At 45.0% G+C, this 22,882-nt stretch overlaps 1 protein-coding gene across 4 annotated transcripts in view; it reads left to right on the forward strand.

Annotated features, from left to right (window-relative positions):
• The window catches only part of PAX2 (paired box 2), an 82,996-nt gene that overhangs the window by 37,064 nt on the left and 23,050 nt on the right, over nt 1-22,882 (forward strand). For all 4 annotated transcript variants that reach the window (XM_054276656.1, XM_054276652.1, XM_054276654.1 and 1 more), the window contains exons 6-7: nt 20,709-20,884; nt 22,709-22,835. In XM_054276656.1, coding sequence (XP_054132631.1) covers nt 20,709-20,884; nt 22,709-22,835 — 303 coding nt within the window. The remainder of the gene's footprint in view (nt 1-20,708; nt 20,885-22,708; nt 22,836-22,882) is intronic.

Raw genomic sequence — 22,882 nt, forward strand, 5'->3', positions numbered from 1 at the left:
AAATGAATCAAAAGCTGGAGCCTCAGGTCTAAATAGACTGAGTCAGGAGGGGTGGGTAAGGTCTTGGTGCTCTTATGGTGGCTTTCAAACACTTTTCCTTAAGTCTGTCTTTTTAAATTTGATTTGTTCTAAACCTGAGGGCCAGGAGGTGAACTTTTTAAAGAATATTGGCTGACCAGTTTGTTGGGTTCAGCTCTGACTTCAGTATGTTGTGTTGCTTGTTGCATGGAAAGACCTCTTAGGACAGGTGGCTCAGGGTGCTGTGTGTGCTGTAATCCCAATGCTGTGCAGTGCAAGAGAACATGAGAGTTCTCTGTGATATGTGGTGAGAAGAAAAAGCTCCCCTGAGACAGATGCTGCATTTTGAGGTTTTGCTAGTAATTTTCTCAGTATTGGTTCTGGTGAGGTTCACATCTGTAAGTTTTTGATCCAAACAAACACAGTAATCCTAAGAACAACAGGCAGTCATCATGTTTCCTTCCTCCCTTATACAAAGTAAAACTAGAAGCAAGGACCCAATCCAGCTTCTGTTAAAGCAAAGGGGAAGATTTTTGCTGATGTCATTGGAAATTGGATCGGGGCCCCAGAGGAAGATCCATTTCCCAGCTAGATGGCAGTAGGGCCCAGCTCAGAAAAAAAGTGTAGCAATGGAAGGACTGAGTCAATGCCTCAAAGTCAAAAAATGTCAGGAATAAGAGACAAGTATTGCAAACCTTTCCAGCATTTTCCATCATTACATACACAGGAAATAGTCACATTTCAAACTGAATGACACGTTTCTCTAACAGTTGTGCAGATCTCCTGGCAGTTATTTGAGGGTTTTGAGAATCCCTATTCTCATACAGTCCAATGTGGTGATCACCATCTCTCAACATGGTGTCTCCACATCTCATTAGAAATTAAGCTCTTCAATCTGGCTTTAGCTACTATTCAGGGTATACCTGGAAAGATCATCCCACTTTAGATGCAGCCACACAGTCACTTCCAGCCTCAGAACTGAGCTTTCTGTGGAACAGTACAATTAAACACAGAAACAACACAGCAGCCATCTAAGACTGTGACACTTCACAATGATACATTGACAGTAAGAACTAGTCTTTGTGTCTGTCCTTAATTCATTCCAGATTTGATTTAGGCAACTGACACTATGCAGCTCCTTGCTGTTGGCCAAGTGCCCAAATATCCCACTAGGAATCAAAAAGGTTCCAACCAGACAATCCTGCAGATGTTGTTTGTCTTTAGCTCTCAGAGTTTTAGGTGGCAGTTACATGATATGGTTGCAACTGCCTTAGATAATAGCCTTAATCCTGCCATCCCAGATATCTGCTGCAGGGACACATGCTCCTGACCCAGAGAAAGCTCACATGGGACCTCCAGCTAGCTGCTCAACATCTCTAACCATGAGTTGAGTTATCTGGGCTCACACTGGCCTTCAGAAATTATGAAAAATATTGTCCCTTTGCGGGGCTGAGTCGTAAGGTTAGAAGGATGCAAGGGGAAGTTTTGCAAAGCCAGTGATCTTCACTCATTCCTGGGCAGTCTCCTCTGTAGCTCTGAACATTCTGATTGTTTCTAGTTGAGATGGGGAGTAGGAAAAGTTTGTCAAGAGATACAACGTGAGTATTTCTTTCATATTCATGCTGGATGCATACACCTTCTCAGTATTTCCCAGGGCTTCTGAACACTTTTTTGCAGTTTCTTTCTTAACTTCAGGTTTTATTCTCACATTGAAAAGCCCTTGTGAGCTTTGCACATCTACTTTCCAAGCATTTAGGGAGCGGTTCTTCCCTAAAGGAGGCAGAAGAAGCAGCACTGCTCTCTCTTTCTTTCCGCTCTGTTGGACCAGCTCTGCTGCAAGGATTCCTCTGTGAGGAATGCAGCTCAGCAGAAAGGGGAAGTACCAAACTGTTCCTGAATCACCAGTTCTGAAAACCTTGTTAGCAACCTCTGTGATGGCTGGGGGGAACAGGGTAGGAGAAAGACAGAGAAGCTTCTATGTGAGCACACCCCCTCCCCCAGGTCCTCCTTGCTGCAGCTAGTGTCTACATTAGACAGTAGCACAGATGATTAAGAAGAGAGATAATTATGTGTCAAGATGATGTAGCAGAACTCCCGATTGGACAGAAAGAGCCAGACGGATGCGTGAGGTGGGCTCGGAGATGGACGCTGACAGCCAGGTGTGTCCCCCACAGGGAGTTAGAGGAAAGAGTGGGAATCCCAACCTACCAAATACACTGCTTGAAAGTGCAAGGGTGGCCTGGGTGATGTATGACATTGAGAGAGAGCTAGCTGGGAAGCAGCTCTGAGTGTCTACTAGTCACAACAAAGAACTGTTGGCCATGAGTCTTTCCTTAAAACTCAGTATGTCTTCCTCAGGTGAATGCCAAGAATGGATGGTCAGGATTTGCCTTGTTAAGACCAAAATACACTTTTTTTTCAGTTTATAACCAGTGATTGCAAAATTTCTGACTTTTGTGATAGAGCTGGTCTCCTGTGATTTTCAAAATAATTTGACTAAAACGTTTGACTAAACATTTGTGTAGCACTGTGGGCATTGCCAGTGGAGCTGTAACTTCCCTCTGACCTTACACCCACCATCACTTATACCCACCATCTTCCAAAGGCAGAGGTCACCCTGCAGCATGTGATGACTTTCTCAAGACCAGTGAGGGTCTTACACTATCAAGTTGCATCAGAAAACATGCATTCCTGGCTCTTTATGGTTTGAGTGTTGTAGTACTCTGTGTTGGCAGGCCAACCATGTTCAGCAGGGTCATTGCCAGACTAAGAAGCAGCAATACAATATCCAGAAGGACAAAGGGGAAGAATATGCAACTATTTCAGCTTTTTCATAATCCCTTAATTGACAGCTAAAAGAATGAGAACTGGGGTGACCCAGAGGCACTAACAAAAACTTAATGTCACTCATACTGTAGTCTTGAGCATGGTAAAAGGAGAAAAAAAGGAGAAATGCCAAGAAAGCGAAAGACAGATAAATAGAAAGACAGATAGATAGATAGATAGATAGATAAGTAATTAGATAACAGGAAAAGAGTATATCACGCTGCTGCCAGCGTGGGTATATAGAGCATATAACACTGCATCTTCAGCTGGGTGAAACTTCAGCAATTTTTACGAAACTATTCTTATGAGACACAGCCCTTTCTTTCCATAATAGACTGCAAACAGACTTCCTGTCTAACCCTAAATTCTCATTTGGGATTCAACTTCCAGTGAGGTTGATGCTGTAACATTCTCAGCATTATTAATCTTGGTCCTTGACAGTATCTGTAGTATTTGACAGCATTACTGGCAATAATATCTGCAGGGCTGACAATGGCAGAGATAATATCCCCCAGTATTATCGACATTAGCGGGGATCATATCTGCAGCCTGTTATTGGTGGGAGCAGACGTAATGTGTCCAGTATTATTAGTATCAGTAGTAATAAAACCCAAAGGCTTGTTAGTGTGATCAGTGCTAATATCAGCACTAGGTTTGTGGGAGAGGAGGGGACTGAGTGATTGCTACTGTAAATGGCAATAATACAGTGTTTGCAGTGAAGGAATCCCCAACAGAGATGGGGGAGCAAGCCTGAAAAGGCAGAAGTCCCTTCTTCCCATCCTTCACTTGTCATTTTGATGATTAGAGTGAGTTACATTGATGCCTAGTAATGCAGGGCTGTGTCAGATGCAGTGGGACAATGAAGAGTCACCAAGATTTCTACAGATCTGGTGGCGTTTTCCAAGAACAGTTAACCATATCAGTGCAGATGGTTCACACGTTTTCCAAGAAGAGTTAACGGTATCAGTGCAGATGGTTCACCATACTCCTCAAATGGAATTGGGCCGTGCTGAACAGGGTGCTGCCACTATCTGTAGGAGTATCTGCACTGCTAATCCTGGAGCTATAGGATAGGCAGCATCACTGCCCTTCTCTTTGCTGCTCCTCATATAATTTTCTGACTGTTATTGCCATAAGATCCTCTACTGAAAATCAGTGCTTTTGTTACAGGTGGTTTTCTCTTTCCTCACTCCAAATGGGAGGACTCTGGGTGCAGAGCAGGGTCTTGACAGTGTTCAGCTTGGGACTTTTCCTACCTTGTTGTGATCTGATGTTCATATTGGAAAAGTAAAAATGCCTCCTTCTGATGAAGTGCGAGGCAGGGACATCTGTGACAGTTCCACTACTGAAAGTTGTTTTTTAAAATACTGCCCCAGGACATAAACTGTTTTAAAGACTTGGGTTCAAAATTTTCTTCAAGTGGAAAGTAACATAGAGCAGAAGTGTGTAATGTGTCTAAGTTTTTGAGCAGGTATACAGCAGCTGAGTATGCCACTGAAAGTATGATCCCATTTGTGTTGTTGAGAGTGGCAGGGATAATACGGTGTGAGAGACACAGCTATGATATTTCAGACGACTGTGCCATTGTCAGTGGCACACAGTATGTGTTTGCAGGCAGTTTGGTTGTGGTTATCCTGCTGCAACTATCACTATAGGTTGTGGGTTTGTGATGCTAATGATGAGATTAACTGTATCACTACTTGGTCTGCTGCCCCATTACACTCAAAGCCATTACACTCTTCACAGGAGCAGGTGTGAATTGTTTTTTGTGGTATGTTTGCATCACGGCATGCAGTAAGGGTGTTTCAACATGGTACTTGTTGGTTCACTGGTGCAGTTTCTACTGTGCTGTCACTGCAATTCATAGAGTTGTTACTGCAGCTGATATAATGTGTTGGTTGAAAATAGACTGGCCATGACAGTGAAGTCAATACAGCTATGTCACTGCAGCACCATATTCAGAATGGTGTGTTTTCATGAAATGTGATATTAGTGTTCCACAGCATGCTGGGGTCATTTCAGAACATACAGTGTGCTTATGGTGTCATCTGCAGTATGGTGATGCTTTGCTTATGCTGGAGTTGTACCAGAGCGGAGGTCTAGCCCAGAGCTGTCCTATGGGGAAATGCATTCATTCATTTTTCTATGCTGCCTGCATATGTTTGCTAAGAATATGAGTGAGTCAGCTATGTCGTGGCCTGATGTATGTCCATCTCTGGGCATAGTAGGTATATTTCTGTTCTCCTCAAACCCTAATAATTGTTGAAGACAACAGGGTCTGTTTGGACCCCTGCAGGTGATGGAACAGCACTACTGTCTGTGGCGAGCCTGAATTGTTTCACAGTGTGATTTTTTGTCACCACAGCTGACTTGTTTGTGTTATTCTATATGGCTGCTTTATTGCAGGTCAGCCATAGTCTTAATGATACCAGAGACACATGCAGTTATATTGCCTCAGGTGCTAACCCTATGTTCCAATCATCACACAGAGTTGTGGGGTGTATACACAGCAGTTTATGGATGTGCAGATGGGCTGAGCAGATTCTGGAGTCTTTCAAACTCTCACAATGTTTTTCTCCTACTTTCTCTGGGACTGCTGTTTTATGCAGCATGGGTGAGTTTCCAGTGACTGGCAGCTTGCAGAAATGGTGTATCTCTGCAAACAGGAGCAGTCACAGGGGATCAGGCTCACTGTGTTCATACACACAAGTCTAGGAAACACTCCCTGCCATTCTAGATGAAAATAGAAATTGAAGAGGGAGTTTATTCCAAGTGATCACCCACTTCTCCCTCCTGAAGGTCTTCAGCTAGTGAGACCCCTGGAAGGACATAAGAAAAGCACCTGCTACTCATCCTGCACCTCTATAAATAAGCTGCAGGAGGATGTCAGAAAAGGGAGAGTGTGTATAGGAAAACAGAGGAGGGGGAAACTGGATGAAGCAGAAGACAGTGAATAAGCAGCACAGCGCTGACAGAAATGTGGGCTGCTGCACCAGGAATCTGGAGGTCAGTCTGTAAGCAGGAGAAACAGGATACATGTGTTTGTGTGAGGTGTCTGCACATACGCTGAGAGTTTGGGGAGTACACATTGCTCAGAAAGAAGTCAGGTAAGGGAGAGTTAACAGCTTACATCACAGAAAGCAGTTTGGACAGAATGCCTGCTTCCAGAGCTTATAGTGCTGCTTAGTTTGGCAGGGGCTGCTATTCTCTGAAGATAAGCTGGTCTGGCTGCAGTTGTATTTGTGTGCATCTCTGATTGTGTATTTGTATCTCTAGGAATGCACGCCTGTTTGGTGTTTGTATTTCTGTGTTAGGATCACTGGTCTCTACTTATCTGTGCTTGTGTACTGGGGTGAGTGGCAGGTTGGACCCGTATTTTTGTGCATGCCTATGGAGACCTAGAAAATGTGTTTGTTAAGCTGTGTATAATATTGCCTAGTAGGAGGATGGGTACTGTGGATCATATGGATGTCTGGGCATGTATGGCTCAGTATTAGTGCTATGTATTTTTATGAATGCGAGGTATTTGTATTCACATTTTGAGACTATATGTGAATGTTGTATATTTGTATGTATATTCTGAGTGTATGTGTTGTTACATACTTGGAGTATCAATGTATCTTTGTGGTTGCTGGATATGAGTATGTAGCCTGCTAATGCTGTGCACTTCTGTATATAGTTTGTACAGATGTGTATTTGCATTGAGGTTATATACTTGTGTGTATGTTATATATATATTTATATATACACATATTGGTTGTTCTTGCCTGTATAAAGGCTGTTTATTTATGTAAATATTTTGTGTTTGTTTACATTATTTGATTCTGTACATGTTAATTTAAGGAAATTACTTTGAGTTACAGGCTTTCATTTAGTTAGTGTACATATACTTTTGTAAGTTATTTGTTTATTCAGAAATTACATTTAATTGACATGCACCTACATTAGTACCTCTGTGTGTCTCAGTTTGCATTCTTGTGTCTTTAATGTTAATTTGCTATGTTTTGTGGGCGCTACTTATGCATAGAGCTTTTCTTTACATTTATTTGTGTGAGTACCATAAGTGTGTGGATTTCTGACTAGTAATTAGTTTGTGGTTAGATATTTTTCCACTTTTTGACTCATTCTTGGGAGCTAACATGTCAACAGGAGTCAGGCAGCTACAACTCCTCCTAATGTCTCTGCCTCCTCAATGATTCTACCTGTGCAAAGGCTGGTCCCCAGTTTTGCTAGATGCCTGGTTCTCTGGATCTTCTTGTTCACTTTATATGAGTCTTACATTGGGTCTGCCTGTAGTCATGGAGGTAGCTGTTATAAGTTGTCATGGAGGCAAAGAGTATGGGAGTCAGAGGGCATGGTGTCTGAACCCATGAGGGTCCCAGGTTAACGCGCAGTGGATGACAGAATCAACTGCAAAAGGAATCAGAAATAGCTGGCAATGTGCAGGCAAATGGTATTTTAGAGGGTTGTTGGTATAACAGTGGATGAGGATGCCATGACAAGTGAGAGGCACTGGTTTGGGATCAAGTGACAGAGCAATGAGAGATAAGGGCATTACTACCATGGAATAAAGGTGACATGGCACTGACACAAAACATGGGTCATGGTGACATGCCAATGACCCAGGCTGATCTGTCAGAACAGGGAGAGCTGGGATCTGTCCATCAGCTGAATAAGGCAAGGGAAAACAGGAGGAGGAGGGTGAAGAAGATCAGAGGCAAATCAACAGACCTGTACCTGGGCTGTAGGACCCAGATCACCAGTAGTTTGGGACATGCAGTGTCTCCACAGGATCAGGTGTGTCCTGGTGTGAAGGGCCAGGACAGCCTGTTAGCAGTGACTGTTTGCTCACAGTGATGGAGAGCAGGGATAACACAGGGATGACACCAGGTGGTGGCCATATCCTGTGAAGGTAGCCATGCACCATGGGGACTGTGGGCAGGGACATTATTCCCAGTTGGTGGAAAAACAAAGAACCTAACAGGCAGTAAAACAAAAACAAAGGAGACTTGGAAGCACCTGACAGCCCTAATTCATCACAGCCCAAGATTTTTTTCCCCCCTCATGTTCCCATTATATTTGTTTGTAAAAGTGGAAATCAATTTTGAAGGTAATTTTCTGGAAAGAATGGAAGGGAGGTGGGAGGGCCGGATAAGGCAGAGATGGCAAGAGGAAAAAAAAAATTTAGGCCAGGCACAGCCCAGGGGCAGCTCTTGGCAAGGTGAAAGAAAATTGCATATTCAATCTCCATCCATGAATCTCCCTTGCTGCTGCCCGCCTCCTGCTCGAAAACAATGAAGGCTTTCTCCCCTACGCTGCACAACGCCTGAGTATCAGTGCTCACTTTAACTTCAGGGTCATTAATTCACCTGATTATTGCAGGAGAGGAGAGGGTTGCAGAGGCATCCATTCTAAAGAGCCCTCCCTTAGCTCATCCTTTGATTAGTTCAGGGTGGGGGGACTTTAGATAATGTGTTGTCTTGGACACAGTTTAAAATGGGAGGGGTTGAAGAGGGGGTGGAAGGAGGCAGAGAGGAAAAGATGTGGCCCAGCTTGCTGTGGAAGGGAGGGCTGGAAAGCAGTCATTCTTGCATCCCTCTGCTGTGGTGTTACTGCAAATTAAAAGTAGCATGTTCCACTTCGTAGCTATCTTTCAGGGAGGGGAGGGGCATGGGTATATGTCGGCATGGGGATGGGGGGATCTTATCATTGCTTCCTCAGCAGCCCAGCATAGTGTCACCCTGTGAGGTGACATTTGAATTTACAATTCCGCAGAGAAAAGCCATTAATTCACAAATTAACATTTCTCCCTCTCTCTCTCTCTAGCTCTTTCTCTCTCTCTCTCTATCTCACATGGATGTGCAAGCAATTGAAAAGACAAAGGAAATAGCCTTAAGGAAGAGACTTTACTGCTACTCTGTCTGTGCAGAGATTGCTACTACTGCTTCTAGATAGATAAACCAATTACCTGAGCTGCTCTGCTCATGGCAGCCTGCTATTACCTCCTTTTGTAGAGCTGATTCCATTGCTGGATTACACTGTGTGTATCTCATTAATGTAAACCAGCATGATACTGGGCACTGTTTCTGACCCTTCTTGCCATAGCCCCTTGCTCTGCAGTGGAAGAGGGAATTGGGAGAGGAATTGAAGAGAGATGACAGTAGGCACAACATACTTCCCAGAGCAGGCGACACACAGAGCTCATTAGAATAGCTGGGCTAAGCTTAGAGGAGATGGGGGCTTCCCTTCTGTGGAGCAGATCTCATGGCATTAACCCTGATTTCTTCCACATCTTGGTGAGCACCAAGGGTGCTGTGCAAGAGGCCTCATGTATGGGCACCAGGTATGGGCAGTCTCTTGCATTCTCAGCTCTACATGGAGTTTTCAACAGGTGTAGAAATGCGTGTGGCAAGCAGACGCAGAGGTGTGAGTACAAAAGCTGCGTATCCATAGCTATTGGACACGAGTGACTGACTCACAGAGGAACACAACAGAGCTCAGAATAAGAAGCAAGAGTAAGCACTTCAGCTTACAGATTGAGAGGGCCAGATTTCTCTGTAGCGCAACTCTACTGAAAGCAAGTAAAGGATGCCTGTGGACATGCTCTCGTCTAAGACAAACACTAGACACTACTTCTACACAACCCTGTTGTCTTCTAAATCCCTCCTGTTGCTCTTTCCTGCCACTTTCTTTCTCATATACTTCTGCTATCACTGCTGCTTTGGCTGCTTGGATGGCGCACACACACACACACACACACATAGGCACTCAGCCACACCCTGGTGCCACCGCAGGCACACATCTGTGACACTGGCAGCCTGGCTATGCAAACTCATAACTCTGCAGGCACGGCTTCTCGCCACCTGCTCTGGTGAGGTCTCTTCAGTGGCTCCAAGACTACCTGCTGCAGGACACACTGGCAGTCAGCTTTCTGAGCACCTTCTGGCACTCTCTGCAGACTGCCTTGTAGGAACATGCTGGCTACCCTGCCTTTTAGCCTGATCACACAGCTATATGTGTTTGGGGAGAAATGTCCAAGCAGTGTTGTTTAAATAAAGACTTGCACATACTAATGTGCAGTTATCCAGGTAAAAGAAAAATGGACCAGAATGGCTGTTTCTAGAAACCTAGTCTCCACATGCTCAGTGGTCGGAGCATGTGCCTTTCTTCAGCATTGCCTTGGGTCCTTAAATCTTCCTAAAAACTTATCCTTTTAACAAGAGCATCTGCCTCTCTGACATTTCCTGTGCCCCACACCGTGCACAGCACATGGCTGGGGAGCATCATCCCGCAGCTGGTGCTGGAAGACGGATCACGATCACCGGAGGAATCGGCAGGCAGTGCCAGTAATTCAAACCATCCTGACCGTTCAGTGAACCTGAACCTGCTGACCTTGACAGCACTAGACAGAAGCGGCCTCAGGAATCCCAACCTTTAGAGAAGCATTGGCTGGAGGATGGCTCCTGCTCTCTCCCTTTCTTTCTTCCTTTTTTTCTTTCTATTCGTGATCACATCCAGCAGCCAAGGGGGCCCAACAGTCAGTCCCCAGTGCACCAATTAGCTCCTAATTTGGCTATCTCTGCACTCCCAAATCTACATCAGTGTAACGTTAAGCATCGCTCGCTGTTCATAGATGTAAATCATTCCTATAGAGGAGTGTCTTCTTGTGCTAAAGGAAAACACTAAGCACCTTGTTCTCAGTCAGGGCCACAGAAATTCCTCCTCCCAAAACGGGAGCTGCTGCTCCTGCTGTTTGGAAGGAAAGCAGAAGCTCTTTACTTCCCTAAGTGATAGTATCAGATCCTCTGGCCTTGTTTCACTGGATCCCAGGGGAACAACAAGATCTCACCAAGCGATTAGCCCATGAGAATCTTGACTGGATAGATGAGGGGCGAGGAGGCAATTTGATGGAGAGGATAAAGTAAGAAAAACCAGTGTGTTTAATTTTGTCACCAGACCTTGCTTGAAAAAAATGCAGTTTGTGAACATTTTATGATGCTTTCAGGACTTTCAGGACTCCAGCTATCTCTGCTGATAAATCAGCATTTTGTGTTGACCTGCAGAGGCTATTCTAAGCTCTAAGATATTGCATATGAGGAATAACTCTCTTAGTAGTAGATGGCTGGAAAGAAGCAATTGCAGATACATATTTGTATCTATCTATTGACACACACCAGACATGTTCTGTCTTCTGTCTCCATCCATAGCTCTTTGAAGATGATTTTTCCAAGAATCAATCAGATAAAATAAAGGATGCTTTAAATAGGTGTCAAATGCAATTCATGCCCATCTTAAGGCCCTTTAAAAAGCCAGAGTTTTGTTAAGAGGCCTAAAAATAATGCCTGGATTCACATTTTCCTTTCACTTTTCCTTCATTCATCCAAGCATCCTACTGCTTACATCCCAATAGGTTCAAAGTAGAAAGGCCTTTTCCCACAGAGGTCAACAGCTACAGGAAAACACATATGAGTACAGAGCCAGAACAGGAGCCAGGTCATGGGTATCACGGTTTCCTTTTGGATGTGCATCAGGTCAGGATTTCTTTCTCTCTTTGGCCCTGCCTTTTTTTTTGGTCAGAGGAGCTATTCTGGTTTTAAGCTAGGGGATCTGCATTGGAACAGATTGGTAGACATCTGATTAAACCTTAATGAGGTGATTGTTGTTATGAAATGTTCATCAAACCTTGAGTGCCTTGTACTCCTCTCTTAAATGCCCTAGAAAAGGCTGTTATAAAGGACAGGTATACTTCCATGCCTGGTTTCCCAAAGGACGTGGTGCTCTTTTGCTTTGGCTTTTGGCATCTAGTCTGAGAAGAGGTAGGGTTGAACAGAAGGGTTGACTTTCCAAGAAGATCAGAACTGTTCTAGAGTTTGGGACAACTTTATTAAATCCCAGCAAGCAAAAAACAATACTCCACTAGCTAATCCTCAAAGATACTTGTGGCTTTTCTCTGCAGAGACCTCACTTGTTTGTGAAACTGATTGCTGCCCATGGCTGGGCCCTCTCTTGTTTGGAGACTAGCTCTTACAATTTGGAACATATTGCAATATACATTTTATAGAGGTCACATCAGTATAGGTTCCTTCATGAACCTATAATGGCCTTCGTGTGACCTCATGCAGAAAGATGACAAATTCTTCAAATGGTTAACAGTTATTATAGGAATGAGGATTCAAAAAAAAAATATTTTGCATGGTGCTGTTTCAAGCTGATTGCTGCCTACTGCAAGCCTGTAGCTCTTTTATTGCATGGCATTTCACAATTACCCATCCTGTATCATATGTTGTTTATTAACCTTCTCATTCTTAAGATCTCATTTTCTACTGAAATGTGGCTGACTCTCAGGTGGACCATGGCAGATGTTGAACAATACAGAGCATCAACTGTGAAATTTTGCTGTGCCATGTCCAAATGAAACCACAGGAGAATTAAGATATGCTGTGGGTAATCACTCAGGCTGGATTTTGTTCAGGACAGCCAGGTTAATGTCGGCACTCTTGCAAAAAATGCCATGGGAATTTTAATGACTCTGAGTGATTGGAGCCTTTGTTTTATGGCACGTCAAAAATGGCAGCTCTAAAAACACTCTGCTTGAATACTGGTTTAGTGCTGACTCAGAAGAGCTTCCAATAACATGATTCACAAGTATCTGGCTCAGGGGCAGGTACAGACTCCTTTGACTGATGAGGTTAAGGTAAAAGTGTACATGAGGGGAAAATAGGTGGAATGAAAGGAAGGGAAAGTCTAGCGGGAAACAGAAGGAAAGGAGGCATATTAGTGGGGGACCAAGCTGATGGAACCAAGCAGTCTAAAGTGGAATTCATATTTTCTAGACTGCCCATGGTCTGACCCAGATCCACTCAGTCTATATGCTGGTGTCTTCTCAGTGCTCTCCACTGGAATCTCAGGGATTCCCACAAACTGGGAGGTGGAATTGGATGGTGACAGTCGAGCTCTGGGCTCCCTGCTTTGTGTCTAGCAGTCCTGATTGCAGTGTTGATTTCCATGTCAGGCAAAGCGCTGCTTGAGGAAAAAAAAAAACCCTCCAAGTGTGGCAGTGTCAGCGCTCGCTGTTGTTCGACAGTGTAAAATTAAATTAATAAAGCCCCCAACACAGGAAAACATAACAGGAAATTAATGGCCTTTACTGTCGCTCTGATGCAGTCATTTGCAACCCTGCTTTCCGCACCAAAGACTTCATAAATGCAAGCAGTTTCTCTAAACAAGCATAGTTAGGGCTGCATGCGATGTAATTTTTTGTGTTGCTTCTCTCCTTTGGAGCTAACAAAAGCCACCCCTTTTTTATATGCTCACCAAGGGGGGATCCCGCTGAGAAGTAGCTCCCCAACAAACATGCTTAGGAAGATGAGAGAAGAGAGTTAAGCCACACCAATGATGCTGGCAGCATCACCTTCTCTGGCAGAGGGAAAGCATAGCTCAGAGCTCCCTGCAGCAGCAGCTGTACCCGAGGACACTGCACTACAGGCGGTGTTGTGGACACCACAACACCATAACAGCATAAATCAGCATAACCCTTCTGATAACTTTTAGGATGTGTAAATCAGTATAACTACTGAATGCAAGAGACTTACAGATTTACACTGACCAGAGGATCTGGCTCACTGTATAAGAATGCCAGTTGCTACTCTGTCAATGTAAACAAAGCAGTGTACTGGATTCTAGAAGCAGCTGCATTTCTGTTTGTCTAACAGTCAAACCTAATAGCACTAGTAAGAGATACTGGACCTAGGAAACTACTACCTAGGCTAAAATCCCTTAGGAAACTACTACCTAGGCTAAACTTGCACACCCACACATGCTGTAGTATGTGTTGTATACACATCTGAGACAGCTGCTTGCATCCTAATGCCTGGAAAGACTTTTGCTGGCATTTTCAGTAAGGCTGATGTGCTGATTTTTACTATCCAACACAGACTTAGTTTCCCAGATGCTCTTGTCCAAATTTGCAATCATACACTTAGATACAGTAGTAAATACATATGATTTTCATATGCATATACACACTCACTTCCTTAAATGCATTTTACATGCTCCCATGATAATCCAAGACTGATCTGGGCACACACTTCATTACACATTTGCACACACAATTCATTACATTTACATTCTCATTGAGCACTGCCATTTTTGCTCATGTAAGCTCTGTATTCAAGCTGCACTGCCCGTTCCTGCTCCATCTAGGGTACTCAGTCATACACAACCCTGTGTAAAAAGCACTGCTGTCAGGCACCAGCATACATCTCACTCTTCCTCAGTCAGGCACACTCATTTCCCTGCACGAGCAGCCTTCCTTACTCACCAATTCCTCATGTGAGCTATACCCTCATTTCAAAACATAAAATCTGTTGTTTCTGAGCCTTTCTGCTTTAAGCCTGAGCATGTAAGAAAGAAATACATACAGTCTATGTGTTGCTGACACACTTAAACTACAGGGACACATGGACCAGCACAGTACTATCAATTAGCATACTGAAATTCAGGTTTGTGGATTCCCTTGAGGCAAATGGACACAGGAATCTGAACAAGTCTGGAGTTCATGAAGGCTGATGGTCTTCCTTGAGGTGATAATCCTCCAGTATTTATGTCCCACTATCCCTATTTCTGCAGGATACTGTACATAACGTATCTTCTTTCACCATTGCAGCGTACATCCCTTGATAACATTCCTTCTGTGTGCATTCCTGAACCTTGCCAGCCCCTTCCATGCTCCATCATCTCTATTCTGCACTCACTTAGGATGCTTCCCATCTGAATTTGAAGTTCATCTTTCTCCCCACCAGTTATTACAATCAAAACACTCAGAATTCTTGCAACACTACTACATGCTAAAACATAGAAGTGACCCATCTAGAGATGACATCTTTTGCACTGTCTAAAAGACCACAAAAATTCTCCTGGAAGGAAATGTAACCCAAAATTTACAGCCTTCCTTTTCCAAACCTCTAACTAGTGGGGCAAGAAAGGCAAAAAGATCACCAGGTAAGGACTGCCAGTCCTTGCGCTTATGCTTACTGGGGGGAGTACAGTATTAGTTTAATAATTACTGAGGATGCAAACAGTGTCTCTAGAAACATTGTGACAGCTAGACTGGATGAGCTTGTGTGGATCAGGACATCAGTACCAGACAATCCTGGCCATCTGAAAATGTGTGACCCACTACCTCAGGACAAGGTCCTTGTCCTTGGTCTCTCTCTTGGTTGGGGTCAGTTCAGACACAGATGCAGGATGTGTGCTGTTCCCAGGGGGAGCCTGAGACCCGGGTCTGAAGGCCAGCTCTGCTGGTGCTGGGGTCCTTCGTGTTGCACTGAAGGCAGCACAAGGGCCTGCGCAGGGCTGGCTGCCCTGAATGACAAGCACTGGCTATCGATCGCGTTCTGAACTCGGCCCAGCCGATAGAAGGTAATTAATGACTCCATTTGCCTCAGTACCGAGGAGAACAATTGAGTTTGAAACTGCAACAACTGGCAGTGTGGGGAAAGGCCCCCCGGGATGAACAGGAAAGCTGCCTGACAGGCCCAGGCTGCATGGGGACAAGGGAACACATCAGAGGGGGAAAAAAGAGAAGAGAAATCGGAAAAAGGGAAAGAGCAGTCTTAACACAAAAGTGTGATTTGGGAAGGGGCAGCACATGTATCCACAAATGCTCAGGGAGTAGGAGAGGGCTGCTCTGAGTTGAGCACGCTGGCAGGGATGGTGCAGGTAGGCTGCAAGAGAAAACAGGGTCGCCTTGCTAGTGCAGAGGGACAGCATTGCAGCAGCCAGCTCAGCATCACTGCATCAGACAGTTGTGCTTCCCTCGGAGCCCTTGACAATTAGATGGGTTCTGCTGTGTCACCTGGCTGGCAGTTCTCATGCCAGTCACATTCGCTTTTGTTATGACTGTGATTTTTATTGGTAGAGCTGCAAGGGCCCAGCTGAAATCAAGGCCCCATGGCACTGCAGGCAGACGTCATAGGAATGGTAACAGCCCCTTCCCTAAAAGAGAGCAGTATCTCCATGTTTATGTGGTAGCTGCACAGCTTCTCATGACCTTCCTAGATGTTTCTGTGCCACAAAGATCTCCCTATGTCAGCAATACTTCTGAGTTATTTGTTGAGATGGTCCTGTCCCACCCTGAGCAAGAATTCTGTCTGTCACATGTAGCCAGGGAAGTAATGAATTATGCTTCTTTGTGCTAGTTGTCCATTTTGGTGTTTTTGTGGCTTCCAGACCTCAGAATGTCTCTTTGTTTTGGAATTATTTAACGGGCATATTCCCTGTGTCAGATGTAGTCAAGCTTGTTCTGTTGTTCTTTGGCACAGCATTTTCTTGTTATCTGTCAGAATAGCTCTGTGACACCCATAGAGCATTTCTGTGTTTTGTGTTGAGGGTTTACTCTGAACATTCACTGTGTGCACTCCCTTGGCTGTCCCTTGGAGGAGAGATATTTCCTGTCACATGTGCAAGGCCTGATCACACTGACAGCAATGTGTGCTTTTGTGAGGGACAGAGTGATTGAGGCCATGTTTTGCCTCTCAAGCAGTTTGCTAAGATTCTTATGATTTAAAAGAGAGGTTTCCCTTCCACTAAAAGGGAACTGGGAAAGGTGATGATGCTGCTTCCTACTGGGTACAGTTACCACAGTTACCCACGTGGCGTCCTCAGACTCATCCTGCAGCTGAAGTCTTCCTTTACTCCTTTGAACAGGACCCCTTCCAATATCTGCTTTCTTGGCAAATACCTGTCCCATAAGCTTTTAGCACTGTTCTTCATCAGCTGAAGTGACTGTTGCACACCACAGTGCCATTCCTCCTAGGATCTGACAGACTTTCCCAAATCAGATTTTCCCCACAAGCTCTTTCTTCACTAGCACCCTCAGCCCTCTGATGGACTCCATCTCTTCTCCAAAGTCCTCTCTGGTCTTTTCTGCCACCTTTGCTCATACCCACATGGCTGTCAGCTCTTATACTTCGTATATTACACTATTTGAAGCTTCTCCTGACAGTCCAGCTTACAGAGTCATACCCTTAGATGAGAATTCAACTTTGATCTAAAATCAGATATAAGCGTCTGGCCCTTGCAGTTTCAGAGAAAAAATGAAAACACATCCTCTGTAGGTTTTGACACCAGAAGACAAACACAGGGGACTTACAATCATTTGCTTTTGAAGAAAATAAAATGATCTGTGACTGTGAATATCTCAGCTTTAGCAACACAAGACATACAAACCTGTCTTTCAGGATCACCTCTGTGAAACCTCTGCTTCAAAAGTAAAATATATATGCACAATTCATATAATTGCTCTGTGAAATTTGGGATTCATGCATTCTACCATTACTAAGCCAAATCCTACTGCAAGCTGTTTAGACAAGATCGGCATCGAGGTACCCTGCAGGCCTCTGTCAAAGTTTCCTTGCTTTTGCAGATTTTAAAGCATAGGCTAGGGCAGAGTGGCCCATCCCCCTCCTTCGTCCCTCTCCCCTCCAGGAATTTCAACCTAAACTAAAGCATTGTCTTTTGCCTTACAACTTTTGTACCCCTCTCTATCCATTTGCTTGCTTTTATCAATCTTATCTCTTATTTAACCCCAATCTTTACCCTTCTCCTTCCTTCATCCTTCTCTTTCATTTCCTGTAGACTGCACAGATGCTCTCTCATCAGCTGGTCCTGGGTTTCCCAAATACACATACATGCTTATGTGTGCACATGCACACGCACACACTCTGACATAAATAAATAAATAAATAGAAAGGTCAGTGAGCAGAGCAGCAATAACCCCTAAAACAGTACTATCAGAGGGACATGATTGATCAATTGAATTCCATAGCGGCTCAAAAATGTGGGATTAAGTAGTGTATTATACGCACAATGAGTTGAGGCATGATGTTCATTTCAAGTTCATTTCGCCAGCCCTCTGCCACCAGATCAGGCAATCAATAGGGGCAGCAGATATCATATATCACCTCTCTCTGTGCTAGGCAGAGAGCACCATAATCTCCCGCAAATTTAGAGTGACAGATTTGTCAAGATCTGAAGGGCCCCTGAATAAATGAAGGAAAAGAGACTCTTACAGCGACTCAGGAAAGCTGTGATTTCAGCTTCTTCACACAAAGGCATGGCCTGTGCACACGCGGGAGACACATGTGCACAGGGCTCTGAAGGCAGACCGAATTGCAAATAGCTGTGCATGTGTGCACAAATCTGTGTAACCACTCAGGGCAACTCACTAAGGGTAAAATCTAGTTTAATGACAATCAGTGAAAGTTTTACTGTGCATCAGGCCACTCACACCAAACACCATGTGGAGTTTAAGGCTGCGATCCTTGAAAATCAGATATAGCCAAAACCAGCAGCCACAGACAAATGCCTGGTCAGGTATGTACTGTGATGCAGAATCTAAAGAATAACAAAATAATTATCTACTGCAAAAATACCCATGTGTATTAGTGTCATGGTGTGTACAATCATACACACTGACTGACACGTGGAAAAATCCTCAAAGACAAACAGCTTCACAGGCTGCAGACAGGTTCAGGCTGATACAGAAACATTTTTTTTTCCTGAGTCTGGACTCAGGAGTTCTGTGCTAGCTTTCTGCAGGGAAGACCAGAGTTCTAGCCCTCCTGAAATTCAGCACCCGCAGAAACAGCCCAGTGTCATATAAAACATGAAAACTGTACTGACCCACACAGTGTGCAGTCCACCAAGCCTAATCCTTGCTTTGTTTTGTTAGTCAAATCTGTCATGAACTCCAGATTTCAGGAAATTTATAACTTTCTCTTGGGCAAATAAGCCTGGGGAGAGGAGAAAACTACAGGGATCAGTGCCAGTAAACAGCCTTGCTCTGGCTTGGGGTGGAAAAGAAAGAGAGAAGAGGCTGCTTGAGGGAAGGCTGCTGGCAGGGACAAATCAATATGTAATATTTTCTATGGTCTTGTGAGTGGTACTGTACTACGCTACTGTATATAATGTACTATTGATTATATCATATCGTATAATCACCTATAAACGGATATATCTCATAGCCAGAAGGCAGCAGGCTCAGTCATAACTCTGGGCCACCAGTTGGGCATTAACTGTGCCAGGAAAATACCATCCTGGCACTATCCATGAGCTAAAAGAGGAAGCAGCAGAATGGTATTGTTCTGGATGCTGCACAGTGAATGTCACTCCAGGCTCCTGGGAGCATCATGTGTCCATGAGCACCTCATGATTGCATGGAGGAAGGAAAAGGTCTATACAGAACCCTGGACCAATTTCCTGACAGCAGATTTCTGAGATTCACTGACTGGAGGCCACCAAGAAAGGCTTAAGTATGAGGCATATTAGTGAAAAACCAGGAAGATAATTGCAGCACAAGAGGGAGAACCTGATCTTAGGTTAGTCAGGGTGATAAGGCAGGCCGACTTGTGTCTGATGAAGCACAGTAGGTAAGGACTCAGCATGGAGAGTATGGAGGTGTATCAGCATGGATGAAGGAGGGATTATTGCCAAAGTTAGGCTGAGATGTGACAGCAGAAAGATACTCAGCACAGTTGGAGGATATTATAATGAGCAGACTTGCCTTAGATGAGATGAGGGATTATGACAGAGGAAGATTCACTTCAGCTGGGACAGGAGGTTATAACAGACAGACTCACCTCGGATATGACAGATGCTAATAGCAGGAGACTTACTCTAGATAAAAAGGGGTTATAACAGAGAAAAATGCACCTCATTTGAGTTGGGGGATAACAGAGGGAAAAAACCAAACCAAACCCAGATAGGCGATCAGATAGTTTATCATAGGAAAAAAATCACTCTGGATGGGGCAGGGCATTTATAATGGATTCACAGCAGCGGGGATGAGTGAGCTGTACGGGATGTAGGATGGCACAACAGAAAGAGAGACACCCTGGAGCATGGCAGAAGGCACTGCTGTGAGATTGGACTGTGTCAGAGGGCTGTTGTAGGGACAGAGATGCACTTCCAGGGAAGCTTCTACCAGAATGCAGCTATATTCCTAGTAAGAACAAAGTAGTACAAGGAAGGCTGAATCCCACTGAGCAGGTGGGAATTTTGTAATTCCTACCTAGGTTTTGTAATACAGTAATTCATTTTGGATAAGAAGGGAGACTGGCAGAGACAAAGATTCATCTCATTTTGGAGGGAGTTTTATAACAGAGATTTGGGTCATGATAAATCACAAGCTACACATAGGTGAATGGGACAGAAACCAACATATGTTGGATGGGATAGCTGCCCCGCAGGGAGAGATTTGTCTCTGGTGAAACATGGAGTCAGAAACCAGATTTCCCTGTTATCTAAGGGGAATGAAAGGAAATGATCAGATGAAATTAGAACAGTGATAGCAGCTCATAGGACTGGGGAGCTACAACAGAGACTGGCTCCCCTCCAAACTGTAAGAGAGCCTTTTTCCCATTGCAGGCTCCCTCAGTCCTCTCCACTACAGCCCATCCTCAGCACTCTTGTTTCTCTGTGAACTGCCTCTCCAGTGGTCTTCTAGCGATGCTAATCGCTGTGCTTTGCTCCCATTTTATGCTCGGCAGTGGAGATTTGGCAATTTTTAACACTGAAAATCAGTGGAACCGAAACTCATCTCTGAGCTAAGCGCCATTCTCCACAGCCTCACTCATCCTGGGCAGGAGAATCCCACAGAACCCACTGGAGCAGCCTGGCCACTTATCAGAGAGAAGGGGGCTCCTCTTGGACCCCTGCAGCCTCCTCTTCCCTCAGGAGTGGCGCAGCTACCTGGGTGGAGGCACAGAGCCTCCCTCTTTCCTGCTCTGTCCTTGTCCTGCATCCATTACCCATCCAAGCCAGGGTGGTGCTAACTCCCTGTTTTCTCTGTCTGTGCCCTGCAGATGTATCCGAGGGCTCAGTTCCCAATGGAGATTCCCAGAGCAGCGTGGACAGTTTGCGGAAGCACCTTCGTGGCGACACTTTCACCCAGCAGCAGCTGGAAGCTTTAGATCGAGTTTTTGAGCGTCCTTCTTACCCTGACGTCTTTCAAACATCAGAGCACATCAAATCTGAGCAGGTGAGGGCCTGGCCTGGTAATGGGTACCCACAGGCACTGCGAGGATGATGGCAGGGAGATTCCCCCACCAAAATCCCTCTCCTCCTCTCTGACCCTTGTTCTCAGGCTGACCTGTTAATTGCACATACCTTTTACAGCCCTGTCTATTCATAACTGTATCACTGTGCTTATACACAAGCTTTACCTTCTCTGGTAAACTTGCCATAAATGTGCACACTGTGCTCTCCCTACATCCCCATGACCACTTTTCCCTCTGCACACAGACCTGTCTGTAGCTTGCCATGAACATGCCTACCCCCCATCTATGTTCACTGGCAGACAGCACTGCATAGAAACTCCTGCACCCTGAGATCACACTGGTGACCAGCGAGCCACAGGGTTGGGTTTAAATGGATCATTTTCCTTCATGGCCCGAAGCTGATACTCGACTCCTATCTCCAACATAGTTTTCCACACTTCTGCAGCTCTGCCCACCTTTTCTTTACTCCCCCGCTCTCCCAGCCTTTTATCCCAAAAGCTGTTTGTCTTAATAAAATGAAAATCAAAAGTCTTTTTAAACCGCCCCAAGCCATAAACCAACAAAGGAAGAGAAGGAGAGGTTGGCTGTGGACTCCCTTCATCCCAGAGTCCCTGGGTTTATTACAATGAATAACCTTTATTTACTTTCATTAGACTATTAAGCACCAGCACAGTCATTTTTCCCCCTGAAACTCTGAGCAGGGCCCATAAAGCAAATCCAAAGCCTAATTGAGTTCATTTTAATTTCTCTCCGATCACAGCGAATTACTCTGGTGATAAATCAGGGGGCAGGCTCACCCCCAGTAGAAGGCCTAATTTGCAGCTAATTACAAAACTGATTTCTACAGGAAGATCAATACAAGAAGGAATTGGAAATGACTAGGCAGTCCTAGCCAAGCAGGGACAGGGGCGGGGAGGGGGCAGCATGCGGGGAACCTGCTGGAGGAGGGGAAGATGTGGTGAGGGGGCTGGGAAGTGCATGGAAAAAACCAGAGGAGAAAGAGCAGAAAATCAGTTTTAATTTAACGTAATATTAATCAGAGCAACTTTTCCTGCTGTTTTGTAGCCTTCCTGGTTTCTCCAGCTCCCGTGTCTGGTCTGGAGGCTGCTACAATAAAAAGGCAATTACCAGAGGCTTTCGGACAGGACACCCTTTCAGATTCAATGGCTCTCCCCCTCCCACCCTTCTGTTAGCCATGTGGCTCCCCCCTCCCCAATTTCATACCCCAATGCACAGAGTGACAGAGGCAGGGGATGAGGCTTCTTTGTTTTTAAAAAGCTGGGACAGAGGTAACAGCGGAGGGGAGAAAGGCGACCCAGGCAGAGACCCTGGCGACAGTGCGCCAACACTGGCTGCTTCCTACAGCCTGCCTGTCCTAGTCATGTCATTGTAGTCATATGCCCCAGCTGTCCTTGTCACCAGGGCAAACACCTCCCATCTCCACTCAGCCAAGAGGAGGGGATGTGGATTTCCCCTTTCTTTTCCCATGGGCTGGTACAGACAGCCATCCCCATCCCCACAGTATCAAATGAGGGCTCAGCCATACCACAGATAACAGGCCAGATCCCTCACCTCTCTTCCCCTTCACAGCATCAAGCAGGCAGGTGGGATAGTTCATCCTAGGATACCCCCTCCTCATCCCCCTCAACCTTCTTGTCGCTTTATCTTCTCCATTTCCTCCTCCTCCTCCTCCTCTTCCATCTGTGCAAGGGTTTGCATCTCTCCTCTTCCTCCCCCCCATCTGTGCACCCTTCCCTTTCTCCCATCACATCAATAGCAAGCTGTCTTTCTCCTCTCTTCCCCAGGGTAATGAGTACTCCCTCCCAGCTCTGACCCCTGGTCTCGATGAAGTCAAATCAAGTCTATCCACCTCTGCTAACCCAGACCTGGGGACAAATGTGTCAGGACCCCAGACGTACCCTGTGGTGACCGGTAAGCTGCCTGACCAAACAGCAGAACCAAGCTTTTTATTTATTTCC

The sequence above is a fragment of the Melozone crissalis genome, unplaced genomic scaffold (assembly GCF_028551555.1).
Source record: "Melozone crissalis strain CALT ecotype California unplaced genomic scaffold, PUWL_Pcris_2 ptg000019l_1, whole genome shotgun sequence".
In the NCBI taxonomy this organism is placed as follows: Eukaryota; Metazoa; Chordata; class Aves; order Passeriformes; family Passerellidae; genus Melozone; species Melozone crissalis.